Consider the following 21,495-nt stretch of genomic DNA (forward strand, 5'->3'; position numbering starts at 1 on the left):
TCTCTCTGGCCCCATCAGTAGCCTTTTTTTTTTTTTTTTTTTTTTTTTTTTTTTTTAAAGTATCAACTAGTTTACATTCTTATCCAAAGTATTTCAAAATGCTGAAAATAATTTTCCCCTGTAATCCGTGCCTACTTCGTTCTATCATGGTTATTTTTGTACATCTGATTGGCAAATGTATTATGTTTGTCTTTTTCATCTGCGTTTTTAAAGTGAAGCTAAACATCATGTCACATGTTTATTGGCCTTTTATATTTATTTTGTTCTTTGAAATGTTTTCTGTTACTCTTTTTAAAATATTTTTTATTTTATGTGTATGAGTGATTGCCTGCATGTATGTCTGTGTGCCTTCATGCCTTCATGTGCATGCCTGGTGCCTTCAGAAGAGGGCACTGGATCCCATGGGACTGGGTTATGGGTTGTTGTGAACCATCATGTGGGTGCTGGGAACCAAACTTGAGTCTTCTGCAAGAGCAACAAGTGCTCTTAAGCCCTGAGCCATCTCTTTAGCCCTATTATTCTTTATATTCATTTATTAAATTAATTTTATGTAGATTATTATATATAAGCATGCTTTTTCCTTTAATTGTTCTGTTTTAGCATAGCATTTCTCAAGACCTGACTTATAGGACACGTGTAACTATGGGTAATCTTTAGGAGTTAGTCCTTAGACAGTGGTCCTTAGGAAATCTGTCTCTCTTCAGAGGATTTATGTAGCTCGGTAGAAGTGGTAGTTTGAAATCATTCCTAGCCCTACTCTGGCTTGTCTAAACAGCCAGGCTGTGTGGTGATCATTTATTGGTCATGTGTTTGAGATTCCAGGGCAGTATATGTGGCCTTAAATTTTTGTGCTATCTAAAATAATGTAACATTGGCAAAACTTGCTTGTGATACTTTTAGAACCATCTGTTTTTAGTTCAGTGTTAGCTGATAGAGGTAGCCTTGTCAGCTGTAAATGAATGCCCCAAACACCTAATGTTTGATGCTACTTTTTTTCATATATTATCTCATAATTTACTCATAGATTCCCATTTGAGAAGTGAGGGTCAAATCATTTTCAGAAAAAAAATATGGTTAAGTGACAGTGTTTTTACAATGTTGAATTAGTAAGAGATCTGATCTCGTCCGAGACCTTTCACAGCTACTTTCTACCAAGTCAGTTAATATAAAAGTGTACTGCTAATGACTAAAACACATATAATAAATTTGAAATTCCATATTCCAGTTTACAACAAATATCATTTAAACAGTTTGGAGCAAAGGAAAAAGTATTCAGAATGGATCAATTACATCTTGTGATGGAATTCTCCACCATGTGTTAGATATGCAACTTAAGATATAAAATTAGCCTTTAAATGTTATTTGAGAACTATTTTTAGTGAATATATCATATGATAAGATAGAAAAACTATTACTTTGTGACTACCCCTGTGTTTTCTCTATTAGATTTGTATGATGGCTCATCATATTTTAATGTCAAGTCTTAAACATTTTGAGAAGTGATTAACTTTACCATTTTCAATACTTTTCAGATATTTCAACAAGGAAGAAATCACTCTCCTCCTAAGATGGAATCTGTGATTTGGGAATGTGGTTGATCAACTTGATATGCTGGCCAGATGTGCCCTATGTAATAAAATGAAAAGAAGATACAAGATGATGTCATTTTCCAATATTGTGAAACCAAAAACAAATGCCTTTTGTGAGACCAGGTTAACAAACCTCTGACAGTACAAGGAGTTTTTAACTGTTCGAAGAACCTAACAGATACAGAAGGGGTGCTTTCAAGCTGAGACCTGCAGGCACATCTTGAGTAAATCTGATCGTCCAAGTCTCATTCAGATCCAGGAAGAATGGCTATGAGTTGGATTGTCTTTTATCTTTGGCTCTTGACTGTGTTTGTGAGGCATATAGGTGGGCACAGTTTGTTTTCTTGTGAACCTATTACCTTGAGGATGTGCCAAGATTTGCCTTATAATACTACCTTCATGCCTAATCTTCTGAACCATTATGACCAACAGACAGCAGCTTTAGCAATGGAGGTAAGACTTGAGCTCCCATTTGACATTCCAGAAAATAACCTACAGTGCCCTGATACACACCTAATGTGTTTGATGTAAACAAGAGGAAAATATTGCTGTTTTTAACTATAACTTACACATTTGGAAATTTATGTAGTTTGGCTCATACTATAATAGACTGAAGAATTTATATTTGGAGAAATTCTACTCTTGCATTTATTTTTAGACATATTTTTACAAAGAAATTTGAAACACTAAAACGTGATGATACCTCTTCAGAGATTACAACTTTCTTATTTAACTAATAAATAACTTTATATAGATAGCATAGTATAATAATATTACATATAGTTCAGTAGCTGTCTTAGTTAGGGTTGTATTGCTGTGAAGGATCACCATGACCACGGCAACTCCTTTTTGGTTTTTTGAGACAGGGTTTCTCTGTGTAGTTTTGGTGCCTGTCCTGGATCTCACTCTGTAGACCAGGCTGGCTCTGCCTCTCAAGTGCTGGGATTAAAGGTGTGCACCACCATGGCAACTCTTACAAAGGAAAGCATTTAGTTGGGGCTGGCTTACAGTTTCAGAGGTTTAGTCCATTATCATGGTGAGAAGCATGGTGCTGGAGAAGGAGCTGAGAGTTCTACATCGTGATCCGCAGGCAACAGGAAGTGAACTGTGTTCCATGCTGGACATAGCTTGAGCATATGAGATCTTAAAGCCACCCCTCCAACAAGGCCACACCACCTAATAGTGTCATTCTATAGGCCAAGCATTCAAACACATGAGTCTCTGGGGGCCATACCTATTCAAACCACTACATTAGCTGAGTATGGAATATAATGTGATTTTTTTTTTTAGACTGAATTCTTCAAGTTTGTTTGTTTGTTTGTTTGTTTGTTTATTAATATCCAAGATGATTTCCTGGTAATGTCATGCTCACATCAATTTAGGAGTACCTTTCAAGCAATGAAAAATGTTTTGTTATATGAATTCTGTTCTTGGTGGTTCAGAATTTTCTTTCTTTTTTTTTTTTTATGTGTTTTGTTTTGTTTTTCCAAGACAGGGTTTCTCTGTGTAGCTTTGCGCCTTTCCTGGAACTGGCTTTGGAGACCAGGCTGGCCTTGAACTCACAGAGATCCGCCTGGCTCTGCCTCCCGAGTGCTGGGATTAAAGGCGTGCGCCGCCGCCTCTACCACCACCACCACCACCCGGCCAGAATTTTATGAAAGTTTGTTGCCTTGCTTGAATTTTTGTTATGATAATTCTTCAGGTACTTTTTAATATATTTGCTTCAAAAACTGTGTCCAGTTAGTGGATATGGACAGCCCAGGGTGTTTGAACCCAGCAGTGTCATTGTGGCAACTTGTGTGAACTTGGCCACCCTAGTTCCTTTGATTTTAGTAACACCAACAGCCAGGTGTGGTGGTGGCATAAGCCCATCATCCCAGCACTTGGAAGGAAGAGGCAGGAGGATTAGGAATTCATGACAGTTCTCTTTTACAGGATGAGGTGGAGGCCAGCCTGAGCTATGTGTGACCCTGCTTCAAAAAACACAATAAAATAAAGCTAATAATAATTCCACAGTCTTTCATAGTACAGAATTAAAATATGCCTATATAGTACTTAGTACATAATAAATACTCTCTAAGTGATGGTTTTTGCTACTCATTTATTTAAGACAGTGTTTCACTATGTAGCCCTGGCTGGCCTGGAATTGACTATGTAGATCAGGCTGGCCTGAAGCTCAGTAGAGCTCCATCTGCCTCTGCCTTCTGAATTCTGAGATTAAAGTCATGCATCGCTACACCCTTGATATCCATATTCGTACATTAACATGGTCATGTAATATAATTTGGACAATGTCTTATATTTTAATCAGTTTGACAATGCTTTCAGAGCCTGCATTGGAGTTCTTTGTTTTACAGCAAAATATATTCATTGCTTCAATTTGATGAAATTTCTAGAAAGATCATTATTCATAGATTTCAAAGTATGTTGGGCACGTTATAATTTTCTGAATTATTTGGTGATGCTATAGAAATAGAACAAAACATTTTCTGCTCTTCCTATGACTATAAAGAGAAGATTTGTCCTAGACTATCAGAAGAGGATATATAAAAGGGGGTATTGTCTGCTGGCAGTAAGTTGGGTCCTGACATGATAGTTGTAGTAGTCTTTGCTGTATGCTGAAGATTGAATTAGAAATACCCAATATCTAGTATCACTATAAAGTCATAAAGATGCTCATACTTGCTAGGTGGTGGTGGCTCATGCCTTTAATCTCAGCACTGGGAGGCAGAGGCAGGCAGATCTCTGTGAGTTCAAGGCCAGCCTGGGTCACAGAGTGAGTTCCAGGAAAGGTGCCAAAGCTATACAGAGAAACCCTGTCTCAAAAAAGGGGGGAAAAAAAAGATGCTCATACTTAGGTTCCGCTTTTGACTCTGTCATGCAGTAGGTGTAGGACCTTGGACAAATTGTCTAACATTCCTACATTTTGTTGTCTTATTTAAGGCAACAATAATGAAAAATCTCAGATGGGCTTGTTAGGATTAAATGAAAGATTTGTAAGTAGCTGCATAATGCATGGTATACAGATTTTAATTCTATTCCGGATTCTGTTTCTAAATTGTCTAGAGAAGAGTCACTAGGAAGATGATGGACTTGGCCCCAGATGAGCTTGTATCATTCTTCACATGTTCATGGGACATTCAAAGTGATAACATGGCAGACTTTCTCTACCTTCTCAAATATGCCCACATAATCTATATAGTTTATTGTCAGTGAGTTTGGAATTTCTGACAGCCTAGGAAGAGTCCATAAGTGGGAAGTAGTTTCTAAGAGAAGACTTCAGAGATTTGACAAAACCCTGTGGAAGTTGCTTACTGCCCGGTTGTCATAGGAGGACAGAGATGCCACTGACACTGTCCTGGGATTGAAAATAGTTTGGTGGGTTTGGTGGGATAGTGATGCTGATCCCAGTTCCAAAGCTACCACCTCCCTGTGAACACTAGTGTGATACTTCTTTTTCTCTTTCTTTTTGGTTGTTCAAAGTGATTTGAAGTGTTCAGCATTATGTGTTTGCATTTTATAAATAATGTAATTAGCAAAATAATGAAGCAACATAGCTTTCCTTTCTCTAGGATCTTACGTTGCTTCTGCTAAGTATACCTTTGCTTGTTCAAATTCTGTCATTCTTGATCTATTGTCAAGTTAAAAAAAAGTGCAGGAAGGTGTGTGGCTTAGCTAAAACATGTATGATGCTGTGCAGGCTGGTTTTATGCCCACTTGACACAAGCCATCGTCATCTGAGAAGAGTAAACCTCAATTATTAAGAAAATGCCTCCTTAAGATCAGGCTGTATATAAGCCTATAGAGTATTTTCTTAATTAGTGATTGATGGGGGACGGCCCAGCCCATTGTGGGTGGGGCCATCCCTGGGCTATGGTCCTGGTTCTATAAGAAAGCAGCTGAGCAAGCCATGAGGAACAAGCCAGGAAGCAGCACCCCTCCCTTGCCTCTGCATCTGCTCCTGCCCCAGGTTCCTGCCCTGTTTGGGATCCTGTCCTGACTTCCTCCAATGATGAACAATGATATGGAAGTATAAGCCAAATAAACCCTTTCCTCCCCAAGTTGCTTTGGTCAGGCTGTTTCATCACAGCAATAGTAGTCCTAATTAGGACAGAGAAATATAAGAACCTTCTTCTAAATTAAAAACAAAAACAAAAAACGTGCTTTCTCTTCCTGTGTCTTTGGCGTTGGCAGAAGATGACAAAAGGAATATCATCCTTTGCAAAGTGTCCCCATAAGATACACACATTGTGCCCCTGCTGTGGCTCCAAGCCCTGCCACCTTCAGAAGTCCACCTGTGACAAATGTGGCTATACCGCCAAGCGATAGAGAAAGTGTAACTAGAGTGCCAAGGCTAAGCTCCGAAACACTACCAGGACTGGGTGGATCAGCACCTAAAATTGTCTGTGGAAGATTCAGACATGGATTCTGTGAGGGAAGTACCCAGTTCATCTTGAAGATTTCAGTCAGTCATAAATGTTCTGGTTTCAGAAAAAAAACCAACAACACTCTATATGCAGAGAGTGGAGAATTATTTGCAGTTTTTTCTAATTTTTAGGAACAAAAGTAACAGCTTTTGAAATTTTGAATGTACCCCAATGTAACAATACTGGTCCACATTTATGGATAGGCATTTTAGAAAATAAAGTCTCTTTTTGAGTTCATGGGGTTTTTTTGTTCTTTGTTTGTTTGTTTGTTTGTTTGTTTGTTCTCTGAGACAGGGTTTCTCTGTGTAGCCCTGGTTGTCCTGGAACTCTCTATAGACCAGGCTTGTCTCAAAATCACAGAGATCTGCCTGCTTCTGCCTCCCAAGTGCTGGGATTAAAGGCATGTGCCACCACCGCCTGGCTGAGTTCATGTTTTTAATCTCTAGAATACATTCATTGTCCACCATATTTACTTTCCTTATTATCTTTTGTTTAGGTTAGTGTTTATAAGATTTTTTTCTCTAAACAATGTAGTGAAATGATCTATTTTATTATTACATTGACCTATATCCCCAGTCCTGATAGGTATGGCTTTAGAAACCAGTTTTATGACTAGGGTAAGCCAAACAGAATTAAGAAGCTTTTAAATTAAAACAACTATACATGCAGGTAGTAGAGAATTATTTGCAGTTATTTCTGATCTTAGGAACAAAAATAATGGGTTTTAGACATTTTGAATTGATTTACTTATGATAAATTGCATTAAAGGACTCCCTTAAAATTCTTGCTTTAAATCAGATTATTAAAATGGAGTAGAATTTGACTTATGAAGTATTGTTTTTTAAATATGTCATAATCCAGAACTCTCCACAATAGTGGAAATATTAAAAATTTACTCACTAAAGAAGAGTCAACCCTGTGTACTGTTTTAGGAACTCCACTTTGACTTGAGAAAGTAAATGGATTCCTATGATAATGGCGAATTTCAGAACAGATTATTCAGTTTCCCAAGCTACTAGCAGTGTGTAGACTAATATGGTACATTTTTTAAAATTAAGGTTTGAAAAGGAAAAAGTTGTTACTGAATTAAAGGTTTTTAAACACCTAGAGGTTTTTTGGTTTGGTTTATTTTTTCAAGACAAAAAAAAAAAATAATAATTCTCTAGAGTTTTGGGCCTTGCATCATCAGGAACTATTATCCAGAAAGGGAGCTTGGGCTTTGGGTTTTGTTTTGTTTTGCTTTGCTTTGTTTTGTTTTTTAGATTCTTTTATGGTTCTACTTACATAAAATATTTTTATAAGTTTTTTGGAATAACTTCTTATTCTAGTTGGTTCTAAAGTAGCTATGAATAGTGATTTTGAATTTTCAAGGTTGTTCCACGTTGGTTCACATTTAGTGAATTTAGTCATGCTATTCCCAAGCCCAGTATGGCACAGTTTCTATGGTTACCAGGCCCTTTGTACAGGGACAAAGATTGGAATTCTGATTCTCCTGAGTCAGATTTTGGCCTTTGACACTGTCCCCTTTTCACACCCTTGCTAAGCTTGGACTGTTGCTATGCTTGAAGGCTTGTCAGTTAGCAGGTTGCTATGGTAACAAATGGAAATTTGAGAGAAGAAAGACTGGGAGCACAAAGGCTTGGTTGATTTGAATTTAAACAAAGAATGTAAGGTTCCATGTAGTGCACCTTTGTTGTAGAAATCAGAAATCTAGTTTTAGAAAGTTACTTTCCAGTTTGTAAACTTCCTACACTCTAGTCTTGATTTAAGGCATAAAAACATCACTGCTTAGAGAAACACTCAAGAAGAATCATTTAGAATTCAGTCAGCCAAGTACCTTTCTCTATTTCATAGGTTGTGAGTACTGTTCCTTATGTTATTATATATGTGTTCTCAACCTAAGTGTCCAGGCCACGTCATTTAATTTTTATTTTGCTGAGGTTAAAAATGTTAAGGTTAAGATCAAGGTGAATTGCTTATTTTAAAAGTACTAATACTTCGTTTTTAGAACAGCTTTATTGAGTTGTACCATGTCTAACAAACTACACTTATTTAAAGTGTTCCCTTTGGTGAGTTTTAACAGCTCCTATGACACCATCGTCCTTATCAAAGAGTAGAGCATTTCTGCCCCATCAGAAGCCTTACAGCCCCTTGTGGTGCCCTGTATGCCCATGCTTCCCGCCATTGCAGATGTGCTCTGTCCTTATGGATTAGTGTGCACACTAATGTTTTATAGACATGGGCTCACACAGCATCTACTTTGTTAGAGCTTAGTGCAGCTAGAGTTTTCCTGCCTTGCCCACAGTCAGGACAAATCTCTGTCACCCGCCAGTCCCACAGCCGCTCAGACCCAACCAAGTAAATACAGAGACTTATATTGCTTACAAACTGTATGGCCGTGGCAGGCTTCTTGCTAACTGTTCTTATATCTTAAATTAACCCATTTCTATAAATCTATACCTTGCCACGTGGCTCGTGGCTTACTGGCATCTTTACATGCGGCTTGTCGTGGTGGCTGGCAGTGTCTCTGACTCAGCCTTCCACTTCCCAGAATTCTTTTCCTCCTTGTCCCGCCTATACTTCTTCCTGCCTGACTATTGGCCAATCAGTGTTTTATTTACTAACCAACCAGAGCAACACATTTGCCATACAGAACATTCCACAGCAGTTTAGTTTTAGTTTCAGTTATTGTGTGTGTGTATCTGATTGTGGGTTCATGCACATAGGTACAGTGCCCATGGAGGTAAGAAATGGTCATCAGATACCCTGGTGCTGTACTTACAGGTGGTTGTGAGCCGCCTGATGTGGGTGGCGGAAACTGAACTCTATCCTCTCCAGCAGCAGTTTGTGCTTTTACCTGCTGAGCCGTCGCTCCAGGCGCACAGTATCTACTTATATCGGTTTCTTTCACAGGGTTGATGTCATCTACTTGGTTTGGCATCTTAAAAATATTCCAGTTGAGTTCTCCATTTGACAGTTGAGAACGGGAACCAAATCAGCCTGCTGTAGCCCTACTATATTTGAAATTATTCCCTATCTTTTTTTTTTTTTTTTTTTTAAGATTTATTTATTATGTATACAGTGTTCTGCCTGCAGGCCAGAAGAGGCACCAGATCAAATTATAGGTGGCTGTGAGCCACCATGTGGTTGCTGGGAATTGAACTCAGGACCTCTGGGAGAGCAGCCAGTGCTCTTAACCTCTGATCTATCTCTCCAGCCCCTCCCTATCTTATTTATAAGTATTATTTATTAGTTATGTTCTGTATGTGTTAAGACCATTTATAAAAGGGGAAAACTAAAGCGTAGAGGTTAAATGAAACAAATTGGTTAAGTACAAGGGATATAGCTAAAAAGGTTAAGGTTTGACTGGACTTGGATTCTGTTCATAGTTGTATGACTTTGGACAAGTTAGCATTCTGTGTTCACTGTGTGGAATTGTATGATTGAAATGAAATAATGTGTGTGAGGCACTTTGAATAGTGCCTGTCATACTGTGCTAATATCAGCTAAACTCTAGCCCAAGGTATTTGTAGCTCAGTGCAAACACACAAAATAGTCATTAAAACAAATTTTATAACCTATGATGGTATGCTCAGGTGGAGGATGTGATAATATATATAAACAATGATACCCCATCATATGGTATTTTACATTTTGCTTATTTTATCATACATACATACATGTGCATGTTTGTCATATGTGTACATATATCAGCAGCATGTGAATGTGATTCCTTACTCATTTTTTTGAGACAGCGTCACACTGTGTAGTCTAGGCTGACTTGGACCTGCTGTGATCTGCATGCCCCTGCCTCCCAAGTGCTGTTAATTTTGCCTCTAGTTTTTAAATAATTATAGGCTCTTAGGAAGTTGCCAAAACAGCACACAGAGATTACATATATCCTTTTTTTCTATTTCTTGCCCTAATCTTACTGTTTTATAAACTTGTGATACCTAGTTAACATTGAAAGATACATGCTTTTTTCCAGGCCATTGCTATTACAAATAAAACTCATGTAAGCATTTCTGACATGTTTTTGTGTGGACATAACTTTTCATTTCTCTGGGATAAAGGACCAGGAATGTGATTGGGTTTTAAGAAACCATAGTGACTGTAAACTCATTTTACATTCCTACCTGTAGGATATATATATAGTGTATCTGTTTTTATGTTCTTGCCACTATTTGGTATTACAACTCTTTTTGTCTTTAGCAGTGCAGGTATATATGTAGTACTATTTCATGTGCATTTTATTTGTTGAAATAAGCTTTATTCTTATTTTCTGATTATATTTTTCCACTTTGTTAAAAAAAAAAGTTTAAATTAGCTATAAAGAAACAGGTTTCATTGTTTTTGCTGAACCTCCTCTTCTGCTCCCTTGCCATGTCCTTCTACCCCCCAGTATTCACCTTTCAACTTTAATGACTCATGTATTCTGTTACCTCCCCCCGACCCCATAATCATTTTTCCATTCTTATGGTTCCCTTATATTTTACTTTGGAGTCTTGAGTTAAACTTTTACTTATTATTAATGTATGTGTGGAGGGGGTGTGCCACAGCATGAAGGTGAAGACCAAAAAATGATATTTGGGAGTCAATTCTCCTTTTTTTTTTTTTTTTTTTTTTTTTTGGTTTTTCGAGACAGGGTTTCTCTGTGTAGTTTTGGTGCCTGTCCTGGATCTTGCTCTGTAGACCAGGCTGGCCTTGAACTCACAGAGATCCACCTGGCTCTGCCTCCCGAGTGCTGGGATTAAAGGCGTACACCACCACCACCACCACCACCACCACCACCACCACCACCACCACCACCACCACCACCTTACTATCAAGTACAATTTAACACCCCCTATACATACATGGATGTTTTTAGTTTTATTTCCAAGAACGTGTCACCTTGTGCTAGTTCTGAAAAAATACATGATCATTTTCTGTCTCGCTCTCCCTTCCTCTCTCCCTCTGGTCTTAATGTTATATAGTTATACTCTTAATTAAAATTGGCTCAGTGTATGTGTAAACCTTGTCATTTTTCACTAGTTTTTTTTTTTTTAATTTAAAAAAAAAATTAAAAAAGTTTATTTTTCTATTATCAGCTTGATACAGTACAAATTCTTATCCTAATAGTGAAATGTTTCACTGAGGCTTGCCCAGTAATTGAGTAAAACCAAAACTTATTATAAGCCACAGTCATCCTAGGGTCCCCCCTGCTATGTAGCCTCCCTGGTTCTGTGGGTTGCAGGGGTTTTTTTTTGTTGTTGTTGTCTTGTTTTTAATGGTTGTATGTGTGCAGGATATGTGCCATAGCACAGGTGTGGAGGTCAGAGGACAACTTTCAAGAATCAGTTCTTGCCTTCTATCTTGTTGAGATAGGGTCTCTCTTGCTGATCTCCTTCTGCGCTGTGTACTACTCCAGGCTACTGGCTCTTGAGCTTCCAGGTGGTTCTCTTGTTTCTGTGTCCATCTCTCTGTGGGAAAGTTGGGATTACAGATGGCATGCTACAGCATCTGGCTTTTTATGTGCTCCTGGGTATCTAACTCAGGTTGTCAGGCCCGCACGGCTATCAGTTGTACTTTCTGAGCTTTCTTAGTTAGGGTTTCTATTGCTATGAAGAGACACCATGACCACGGCAACTCTTATAAAGGAAAACATTTAATTGCATCTGGCTTACAATTCAGAGGTTTAGTCCATTATCATCATGACAGGAAACATGGCAGCATGTAGTCAGTCATGGTGCTGGAGAGGTAGCTGAGAGTTCTATATCTTGACTCACAGGCAACAGGAAGTGAACTGTGTCCCACATTGGGCATAGCTTGAACATAGGAGACCCCAAAGCCCACTCCCACAGTAACACACTTCCTCCAACAAGGCCACACCTCCCAATAGTGCCACTCTCTATAGGTCAAGCATTCAAACACATGAGTCTATGGGGGCCATTTCTATCCAAACCACCACATTCCATTCCCTGATCTCCATAGGCTTATAAATTGTAACATAATATAAAAATGCATTTAGTCCAACTTCAAAAGTCCCCACACTCTATCACAGTCTCAACAGTGTTAAAAGTCCAAAGTTAAAAAGTCTCTTCTGAGATTCCTGTGGTCTCTTAACTGTAATCTCCTATAAAGTCAAAATAAAAAAACAGATCACATACTCAAACATATAATGGCACAGGATATACATTACCTTTCCAAAATGTAGGAAAGGGAGGATATTGAAGAAATTCTGAGCCATAGCAAAGCCGAAAACCAGCTGGGAAAACTCCAAACTGCATCTCTATGTCTGATGTCAAAATGCTCTTCAGATTTCTAACTCCTTTTGTCTTTGTTGACTGTAACATACTTCTTTTTCTTGGGCTGGTTCCACTCCCTGTTAGCAGCTCTCCTCAGTAGGTATCCCATGACTCTGGCATCTCCAACATCTTGGGGTCTCCAAAGCAATACAGGCTTTAACTTCACAGCTTCACACAATGGCCTCTCAGGGACACCCCTGATACATGCGTGGCCTCAGCAGCTTTTCTTAGTTGTGAAGGGAGATTCTTTTTGGTTTTTTGAGACAGAGTTTCTCTGTGTAGCTTTGCGCCTTTTCCTGGAACTCACTCTGTAGACCAGGCTGGCCTTGAACTCACAGAGATCCACCTGGCACTGCCTCCCGAGGGCTGGGATAAAAGGCGTGGCCACCACCACCCGGCCGTGAAGGGAGATTCTATAACCCCTTTCTTCTATTCTTGACTCTAAAGCCAAGCTGCCAAGTTCTGCTGCTTGCTGGAGCTGGAACATCGTCCCTGTGTTCAATTACATCTTCACCAGCTTTCTGTTTTCGATGGTTTACTTCACTGCCTAAGCTTGGCTGTTCTGGAATTTGTTCTGTAGACCAGGCTGGCCTCAAACTCAGAGATCCACCAACCTCTGCATTCTGGGTACTGGGATTAAAGGTGTGCACCCCCATGCCTAGACCTTGTAGGAGGAAGTTTAGGGTGGGCTTTGAGATCTCCTTTGCTCAAGCTATGCTCATTGTGACACACAGTTGCTTCTGCTACCTTTGGATCAAAATGTAGAACTCTCAGCTCCTTCTCCAGCACCATTTCTGCCTGCATGCCACCGTGTCCCAGCATGATAATGATGGACTAAACATCTGAAACTGTAAGCCAGCACCAGTTAAATATTTTCCTTTATAAGAGTTGCTGTGGTTCTGGTGTCTCTTCTCAGCAATAGAAACTCTAGCTAAGACACACCCTCAGCACCACTGTCTTCCAAGTTCCTACTAGGAAGGTCCATTAAGCTCCACTTAAAACATTCAACTACTTTTCTAATCCAAACTCACAAAGTGCATAGTCCTCTGAACAAAAGCATGGTCAGGCCTATAACAGCAATACCTTAGTTCCTGGTACCAACTTCTGTCTTAGTGTGTTAGTCAGGGTTTCTCCTGTACCAGTTTTTATATGTACTAACTTGTCTGTATATAAGAGTGTGCATAGGCTTTGTCATTATCTTTTTATTGTGTTTTGCATTGTTCTATGTTTTACATTGAAATCAATGAGGTAATTTTTGTATTAGGGCATGGCTAATTTTTTGGCTTATGAATATTCATTAATTGAAGTGCCATTTGTTTAAAACACTATACTCTTTGTCTTAAGATTTAGAAAAATCGCCGGGCGTGGTGGCGCACGCCTTTAATCCCAGCACTTGGGAGGCAGAGGCAGGCGGATCTTTTTGTGAGTTCGAGGCCAGCCTGGTCTACCAAGTGAGCTCCAGGAAAGGCGCAAAGCTACACAGAGAAACCCTGTCTCGAAAAAACCAAAAAAAAAAAAAAAAGATTTAGAAAAATCTTGCTTTTGCTGCTAAAAGTCATGCTAATTTTGTAAGTATGTAAATATTTGGTGAACTGAAGATCAAACCCAGAGCCTCATACATAAAAAAATATTTCATTAAATTTTAGAGATGATTTGTGGGGAGAGTTGGCATCTTTACACGAACTCTTTTAGTCCATGAACAGTTAGTTACCTTATGGGTTTGTGTCTCCCTGAAATGCATCTTATGTTGGAATCTTAAACCTGGTGCCTCACATTGCGACTACAAAAATAGGATCATTCCAGATGTAATTAGGATGAAGTAATACTGAAGTACAGGGCCTCTTAATGTGATATGACTAGTCCCCTTAGATAAAAGGGAAATTTGGGCATAGAGAAAGACACACCTCCAAGGAAAATGATCAGTCTTGGGGTTTCTTTTGTTGTGATGAGACATCATAACCATAAAGCAAGTTGGAGAGGAAAGGGTTTATTCGGCTTCCACTTCAACATTGCTGTTCATCACTGAAGAAGTCAGAACAGGAAAGTCAGAACTTAGAACAGGACAGGATCCTTGAGGCAGGAACTGATGTGGAGGCCACGAAGGGATGCTGCTTATTGGCTTGCTTCCTCTGACTTGCTCAGCCTGCTTTCCTACCGAGCCCAGGACCACCAGCCCAGGGATGATACCACCCACCATGGGCTGGGCCTTCCCAAATTGAACATTAATTGAAAAAAATGCCTTACAGCTGGATCTCATGGAGGCGTTTCCTCAACTGAGGCTCCTCTGATGACTCTAGCTCGTGTCAGGTTGACGCACAAAGCCAGCCAGTGCGGTAGAGTGGGAGAGTGCTGAGTGAAGTGACCCTGCCACACTGAAGAAACTACTGAAGTAGAGAGTTCTGGGGCAGGTTGTTCTCTGTGCCGTTAGATGTGGTCCCATAACACCTAATCTCAGACTAAGGGTTCCAGAACCCGAGAGAGTGAAATTCCGTTGCTTAAGCCACTCTATTTATATCTCCATATATTTGGATCATCTTAGTTTCTCTCATCATTTTAATTTTCAGTTAACGAATACTATGCATGTGTTGTGGGCTTATACTCAATATTTTATTCATTGTTTTTGAGACAGTGTCTTGAACTGACCTTGAACTAATCTTTCAGCCTTAGTCTCCCAGGTGCTGTAATTCTAGGCTTCTATCACTACACCTGGCACTTTTTGTGTATGTGTGATTGTAAATATATTGTTTTTATTTGAGGTTCTGTTCACACTGTGCTTTCCTCTCCCATCTTGCCTTCTGTGTTAATTCTTTTTTCCATTTCTGTTACTTTGTTGTTGTCTATTCTTGTAGTGCTTACCTTAAAGATTACAAGTCTTTTGATTTACAATATCCTAATAAAATAATTACTTCAACTACTCCTGACTCAACTTTTCCATTTTATTGTTATACATATTTATCTTAAATATATATGTATTTTTGTCAGGATAAAGTATTTGTTAATGTATTTCCATACGCTCATTCCTTTTGTTGCGCTTTCTTTTACATTTCCAGTTTTCTCAGTTCCTTAGCACCAGCATAGGCAGCTTGATTCTCAACCCCTTGTCGTACTCCCACGTTCAGCCAGTGCCTGCATGGGAACATGGCTGCCCTCTCATGCCTTGTGGCCGCACCCCCTGGGATTTGAGCTCCTGGTCCTTAGTACTTTTCCATGAGTAGTTTGTTCTTCAGCAGCTTAAATGGATAGCTTAAAACTTTCTATCATAATTGGAAGTGATTGTTGATTGTTATATATTAGTTACATATGCTTTACAGTTAGCTTCTTTGGCACTGATTTAACTGACTCTTGGTTTTCCGATTATACTGTATATAGAAATAATCATTCTTACTCGTTTTATAAGCCAGTGGTGAGAGTATAGCCAGTTCACAATTGACTGTAGCTCAATTTATTTTACAAATATCTGGAAAAATATTCAGTAGTCGGAAATCTGGGTGTACTTTTGGGGAGAATATTTAATCAGTTCCTCTGGGTACAGTAGGTATGTTAGACTAGTTTTATGTTTGGGACCATGAGTTTTCTTTTCATTAACTTAGTATCAAATTATAGCATTAGCTGTATTTACAACATTTGATTTTAGTTTAAATAATTGTGTGGAAGTTTGGTGGGTTGTTTTTTTTTTTAATGTTTAGGGAAAAAAAAGTATTGATCAGCAGAAGGTGAGAGACCTTTTCTCAACCAGAACACTCTTTACTGTGTGCAATTATGGAGCGGCCTTTTCTACTTCCTTCCTGTAACTACCTGTCTTCTCTCTTCTACCCTTCCCAGAACCCCTTGCTGCTGCTAATTCACTCTTTTTGATGGGTGTTAATTGAAATACATAAAAGGAAATTAAAGCCTGGCAGTGGTGGCGCATGCCTTTAATCCCAGCATTCGGGAGGCAGAGGCAGGCGGTTCTCTGTGAGTTTGAGGCCAGCCTGGTCTCCAAAGCCAGGAAAGGCGCAAAGCTACACAGAGAAACCCTGTCTCGAAAAACCAAAAAAAAAAAAAAAGAAAAGAAATTAAAATCCTTACAGTTCTACCACCAAATAATAAAACTGTAATCATTCTTGAGCTTTAGTGAGTATCTTGTATATTTTTTCTTTTTCCTATATTAAATGAATTATATTATTAGTAATTCCCAACCTCCTTCTTCATTAATATTATCTGTAACACTTAAATTTATACAAGGATTTATCAGTTTTGTCATAGTCCTTGGATTTAACCAAATTATAGACTCTTGAGAAGTAGCTCAGGGTAGCTCAGGGAGCATTCTATCTATCTATCTATCTATCTATCTATCTATCTATCTATTTTTTTACGAGACAGTGTTTGTGTAGTTTGCATTTTATTTTTTTTAAATCTTAGAAATATTAATAGCCTTGAAATTTTTTTTAAAAGATTAGTAAGAAAGAAACTCGGGTTATTAACAACACTCAACTCATCTAAAGCCCTTTATCTAATTATTCAATTTTAACTTTTTCCTAGCCCTTCCACCCCATGGTGAATCTGGACTGCTCTCGGGATTTTCGGCCATTTCTTTGTGCACTCTATGCCCCTATTTGCATGGAGTATGGACGTGTCACACTGCCCTGCCGTCGGCTGTGCCAGCGTGCCTATAGCGAGTGCTCAAAGCTCATGGAGATGTTTGGGGTTCCTTGGCCTGAAGATATGGAATGCAGTAGGTATGGGTCCTTTTTATGCTGACAGGTGTCTTCTCTTTGATCTATTTTAAAGAACAGGGTTGTTGTTGTTGTTGTTGTTTTTCCTAATGTATGGATGTGTATACAAATGTTGAGCACTGTTTCATGGTCTTACTTTTTTTGTAGGAATTGAGAAGAAGTAAATGAAAATGATAGGAAAAGACATGAAGAAATTTAAAAGAACTAAGAATTACATAAACAAGACATTTGGTTGATTTACTTTTCTACCTTTAAAACACATTTCTGTTTTTATAAGTAATGCTATTCATGAAAAATTAGAAGCTGAGCAGTGGTGGCACACACCTTTAATCCCATCACTAGGAGACAGAGGCAGGTGGATCTCCAAGGCCAGCCTAGTCTATAGAATGAGTTCCAGGACAGCCAGGATTACAGAGATAAAACCTGCCTCAAAAACATGAGAGAGAGAGAGAGAGAGAGAGAGAGAGAGAGAGAAAATATAGATAAGAAAAAAATTATGCCGGGCAGTAGTGGCACACGCCTTTAGTCTCAGCACTTGGGAGGCAGAGGCAGTTGTATCTCTGAGTTCAAGGCCAGCCTAGTCTACAGAGAGAGTCCAGGACAGGCTCCAAAACTACATAGAGAAATCTTGTCTCAAAAAAAAGAAAAGAAAAGAGGGTTGGGGATTTAGCTCAGTGGTAGAGCACTTGCTCAGCAAATACAAGGCCCTGGGTTTGGTCCTCAGCTCCAGGGGGTGGGGGAGTTGGGGGGAAAAGAAAAGAAAATACTTATTTATGACTCTCATTATAGCCGCCTAAATGTCTTTGATATAGATGTGTGGATATCTAAGGCTGTTGTGTCAATTTTGTTTTTTTGATTTTTTTTTCCTATCACATATTCCCTATCACCTAACACCCAGTTGAGAAAATATTGGTTGCTTTTCAAGTCTCATCTAACACACAGATTGTGAGCTGTTAGAGAAGATTGAAAGATTTGTTGAGCAGACATTCCTGTAGTTTTGTAGGAGTGAGCACCATAGTAATATAGTATATTATATAATATGCCTTTTTATTTTCTGAACTATTCCAGAGATAGGGAATAAGGGAATACTTATGTACTCATAATCTGCCTTTTTCCTGTCTCAACATTTTGTAATGTTTGTCTTCAGATCTTCTTTTAAGAAATAAAACACTGTAGATACAAGCTGAACTTGGTAGCATATGTTTGTAATCCCACCATTTGGGAAGCTGAGGCAGGAGGATTGTGAGTTTGAGGCCAGTCTGGGCTACATATTAAGACCCTGTCTGGAGTGAGGTAGGGTGGGGTTGGGGGGCTCTGTAGTACAGCTGCATGTTTTGTTGTTCCTGGTCTTGCTCGAATTCCCTTCTTTCTCCCCAAGGTGAGGTAAATCTCATGGTAAATTATTATTAATTATGTCATGCTTGGTTTTATACATATATATATATATTCCATAAACAAAATGTTTTCCCTTATCTGTGTGTGTGTCTTGCTTGGTTCATTTTTTAAAAATTACTGATTAAAATTTAATGTCTGATAGTTAATTGTGTTAATATCCTATAATTATTTAGCTGTCTCATATTGTTAATCATTTAGGTTGCTCCATGATTTTCATTAGAAACTATTTATTTCTCCTTTAAAGTACTTATGGCTGCAATGTGGCAGTTGGTAGAGGAATATACCATGTCCTCACATGACAGAAGGGCTAAAAAGCAAAAGGTCAGTCTCTCTCTGAAGCCCAATTCATGATGGCTTTGCCTTTGTAAGTAACACTACCACAGTGAGGACTGAGTTTCAGCACATGAGATTTGGGGGCATTCAGACCATAGCACTCATTCCCCAACTTCATGGACATCCTTGGTTTCTTCCCCAGCCTGTTTATTATTATTTTTTCATCATTTAGTATACACTTTGTTATCTGTCACTTGAAATGATACTTTTGTTGATAATTTCATTTTATTCTTTCTTTTGTACTTGTTCAAGTCTCCAAATGGATTGCTCTAACCCATTTCTTATAAATTAATTGTCAAACCATAGCTATTCTTTTTGTTATTTGTTGCTACTTGACCTGGTAAAGAAATTTTCTCTTGTTCCCCTCTGCACCTTTGCTGATAGAATTTTAGATCCAAAAGAACAGGGACTTTGTTCTATTCACTACTTGTCTTCAGCATCTAGAAGAGTCTGGCACACTGAAGACACTCAATATTTGTTGACCTTATGCCTGTTAAATATATTCATGTAATTCAGCCTAAGTAATCTAAAGTAACAGAAAGTAATTCAAGCTGAGCAAAAATGCATGCAGAGAGATCAGTTGGAACATGATTAATACACTTTAAAAATCAAAGCAGAGCCAGATGAGGTAGACAGACTGGGACAGACCTGAAGGTAGTCAGAGGACAGCCCAGAGTCCCTAATAATTGGATGTAGGGATTGAGTTTATAGAAGCTGAACAAAGATAACTTGCAGAGAACTAAGAAAACAAAAGAAACTGTAGACATGTTGAAATTGAGACAGATTTCAGGGTTAAGATTCTGGCGTCTATTTAAACTTACATCTCACCTTTATTTTCTTCCCCCTCAGCATGGCCTCCTTTCCGTGCGTCTTTAGAACATCGTTTCTAAGCTACAGTGCTCTGCTGTATCAGACCAGTCAGTCTTGTTTCCTTCTCAGATCCTCCTCCTGGGTGTCCCTTGTGTTACGGTTCTTCAGAGTTCAGTTCTTGCTTTCTTTGATACTTTCTCTGGAGCCTCACAAAGCAAATCTCAGCAAAATAGGCAAACTGAAATAATGGCTTGTGTTCTATCTGATTACAGTGAATAAAGCTGGAAGTCAGCACCTTAGAGAGACTATGAAATACAGATTCAGGCAGATTAAACAACACACATTATAGAATGATGAATGGGTTGTTGATGAAATCAAGGAGGAATTTATTTATTTATTTATTCATTCATTCATTCTTTTATTTTTTGAGCTGAGGATTGAACCCAGGGCCTCGCACTTGCTAGGCAAGCGCTCTACCAATGAGCTAAATCCCCAACCCTATTGATTGATTGATTGATTGATTGAGACATGGTTCCTCTATATAGCCCTGACTGTCCTGGAACTTGCTTTGTAGCCCAGGCTGGTCTTGAACTCACAGAGATCCACCTGCCTCTGCCTTCTGAGTGCTGGAATTAAAGATGTGCATCACTGCCCAGCAAAAAGGAAACTTTTTTTATGTCTGGAGTCAAATGAAAATGAAAAGACAGCATACCAAAATCTATGGGATACAATGAAAGCAGTCCTAAGAGGGACATTTATCGCTTTCTAAAATATGATTTATGGTGATTGGTAAATAGAATTTTCTTTTAAAAATGTTCTTAATTTTATGTGCATCTGTGTTCTGAAGTAACTAAATTATAAAATACAGTGGGCTGGAAAGAAGTTGTCAGGATGGTGGGAAAAGCTAGGTGACATTAAAGACCTCAGATGCCCTTTAGTTACCCAGTAACATAGCAGAGCCTGGGCTAGGGATGTCCAGAGTGTTTGCTCAGCAGCCATAAAAGCTCTAAACCCAGCATTGCCTCCCCTGAAGATAGAGAGTGCACATGAGACTTAGATGTCATTTGTGAGGTTATTACTAACCAGGCTCATGGCGCCTTGGACCATGCATTTAAGGAAGATTTTTAAATCTTAAATTTGAACTTTTTTTTTTCTTTTTGGTTTTTTCGAGACAGGGTTTCTCTGTGTAGCTTTGCGCCTTTCCTGGAGCTCACTTGGTAGCCCAGGCTGGCCTCGAACTCACAGAGATCCACCTGGCTCTGCCTCCCAAGTGCTGGGATTAAAGGCGTGCGCCACCAACGCCCGGCATGAACTTTTATCTACTGTTTTTCTGACACGCACGCATACACACACACACACACACACACACACACACACACATATACACACATATACACATACATTTCACATTTGGAAACCATAAAGACTGTACTAAATAAATAGTCCACATATATGGTTTTTTTTATTGATGGCTGGTTTCATTGTTTTAATGGAGTGCTGATTTTGAAGATAAAACTAATTTAATTTTAAGACTCTCATTTAAAATCTGCTTGAAGCCCCCCCCCCATAATATGCCATTTTCTTTTGTTTTTTTTTTGTTTTTGAAGATTTTTTTTAAAAAAATATAATTTATTTTTATTTTATGTTCATTGGTGTTTTGCTTACATGTATGTCTGTGTGATGATGTCAGAAACCCTGGAACTGGAGTTACAGACAGTTGTGAGTTGCCATGTGGGTCCTGGATATTGAACACGTGTGCTCTGGAAGTGCAGGCAATGCTCTTAACTGCTGGGCCATCTCTCCAGCCCCCCATTTTTTAAATTTTTATTTATCCCTAGTAATAGAAATAGAGGAGGTCACAGGTGCTCAGTTTAGAATTTGAAATTGCTAAGTAACAGCAGACTTACCTGGAAGTAAATATGGTTATCATCTTTTATTT

At 38.7% G+C, this 21,495-nt stretch overlaps 1 protein-coding gene across 3 annotated transcripts in view; it reads left to right on the forward strand.

Moving 5' to 3' along the window:
* The window catches only part of Fzd3 (frizzled class receptor 3), a 63,505-nt gene that overhangs the window by 7,394 nt on the left and 34,616 nt on the right, over positions 1 to 21,495 (forward strand). For 2 of the 3 annotated variants that reach the window (XM_028889990.2, XM_028889989.2), the window contains exons 2-3: positions 1,533 to 2,042; positions 16,825 to 17,021. In XM_028889990.2, coding sequence (XP_028745823.1) covers positions 1,854 to 2,042; positions 16,825 to 17,021 — 386 coding nt within the window. In that variant the 5' untranslated portion in view covers positions 1,533 to 1,853. Of the gene's footprint in view, positions 1 to 1,532; positions 2,043 to 16,824; positions 17,022 to 21,495 lie in introns of those variants that run through there. The other variant, XM_037208449.1, reaches the window with a different exon arrangement.

Source organism: Peromyscus leucopus, chromosome 9 (assembly GCF_004664715.2).
Source record: "Peromyscus leucopus breed LL Stock chromosome 9, UCI_PerLeu_2.1, whole genome shotgun sequence".
Lineage (NCBI taxonomy): Eukaryota > Metazoa > Chordata > Mammalia > Rodentia > Cricetidae > Peromyscus > Peromyscus leucopus.